Genomic DNA, 1,363 nt, shown 5'->3' with positions numbered 1-1,363 from the left:
CAATGGCGTCCGGTTAAACACCTTGTCCCTCACATTAACGTCCGCTTTTCTCGCAAGCAACTTTTCGACAGCACCAACATCGCCTTTGATCGACGCTAATAAAAGACGTCTAGACGCATCTGATGACATGTTTGTCATACCGACTCGGTCCTTGGGTCTCGAGTTTAAATCCTCAACGCACTAAGTTACGATGCTAAAACAGAGTCCCGGAAGAATGGGATGTGTTTCGTGGTGCTGATGTCATTGTGCCATAAATGCGTTCCGCGTGCTGTATCTAAATACATCACATGTTTGAGGTTCGTCACTTGTTGACATGTGAATCCAGAGTAACGTGTTGGTATGCAGTCATAGCCAAGGTCTGACCGGCCTTGGATATTTGGATCGAGAGCTTTCTGCTTTAGCCCTTTGCAGCGCTCCATTTGTGCAACGCTGTCTTTGCCCCTCCACATCAGAAATACCACAGAGACCTTGTTGTGACTCTACCTTAGCTCCCGGTTGGCATAGCGACTTGGTCCTTGGGCCCCGAGTTTAAATCCTCAACACACTAGGCTACAATGCTAAAACAGAGTCCCAGAATGGGATGTGTTTCATGGTTGCTGATGTCATTGTGCCATAAATGGGTTCCGGCCTACTGTATCTAAATATCACATGTTTGAGGTTCATCACTTGTTGACATGTGAATCCAGAGTAACGTGTTGGTATGCAGTCATAGCCAAGGTCTGACCGGCCTTGGATATTTGGATCGAGAGCTTTCTGCTTTAGCCCTTTGCAGCGCTCCATTTGTGCAACGCTGTCTTTGCCCCTCCACATCAGAAATACCACAGAGACCTTGTTGTGACTCTACCTTAGCTCCCGGTTGCTCAGAACCGCTCGTGCTGGACAAAGGTCTGGATGTTGCAGAACCGCTCGTGCTGGACAAGGGGCTGGATGTTTTCTACGGTATTTGTCAAAATCAAGTCGCTCATTCAGGCATAATGCTGCCTTTGCCAGGAACACGCAAGCATTGTTGTCTAGCGGCAATACCAACCCGTAATGCGGCTGCGTAAGCGGCAATATTCCAGCAAGTATTTAATTTCGTAAAATTCCGCTCTTTTATTTATTATAGATAACATAAGAGTCTTTTATTTTGTACAGGCTGTATTAATATTTACCATACGTGCTGTGTGCCAGTATTGAAGCCGACAAGCTGCGTTTTGTGCGGAACGCCACTTGTACTTACGTCATGAGACACATCGTCAACTTATTTTGAGTTGAGAAGACTCCGCTGTCACCTGACGAAATCAGGGCGGCTGGCCAGCCTTTCAAACTACTGACATCAATGGTTTTATGACATCCAGCAATTACGTCAAGCCTGATTGTTCAC

The 1,363-nt window shown here is 46.5% G+C and overlaps 1 protein-coding gene across 1 annotated transcript in view; it reads right to left on the bottom strand.

Annotated features, from left to right (window-relative positions):
* MAA_09140 (uncharacterized protein) overlaps positions 1–129 on the bottom strand; it is a gene marked incomplete at both ends in the record, with an annotated part of 930 nt that extends 801 nt beyond the window's left edge. Inside the window, one exon of the mRNA XM_007827138.1 lies at positions 34–129. Coding sequence (XP_007825329.1) covers positions 34–129 — 96 coding nt within the window. The remainder of the gene's footprint in view (positions 1–33) is intronic.
* Between the last annotated feature and the right edge of the window lie 1,234 nt (positions 130–1,363).

The sequence above is a fragment of the Metarhizium robertsii genome, assembly GCF_000187425.2.
Source record: "Metarhizium robertsii ARSEF 23 chromosome Unknown MAA_Scf_15, whole genome shotgun sequence".
Classification (NCBI taxonomy): domain Eukaryota; kingdom Fungi; phylum Ascomycota; class Sordariomycetes; order Hypocreales; family Clavicipitaceae; genus Metarhizium; species Metarhizium robertsii.
Note: the sequence above shows the minus strand (reverse complement) of the source record. Positions and strands in the feature narration are given on the sequence as shown.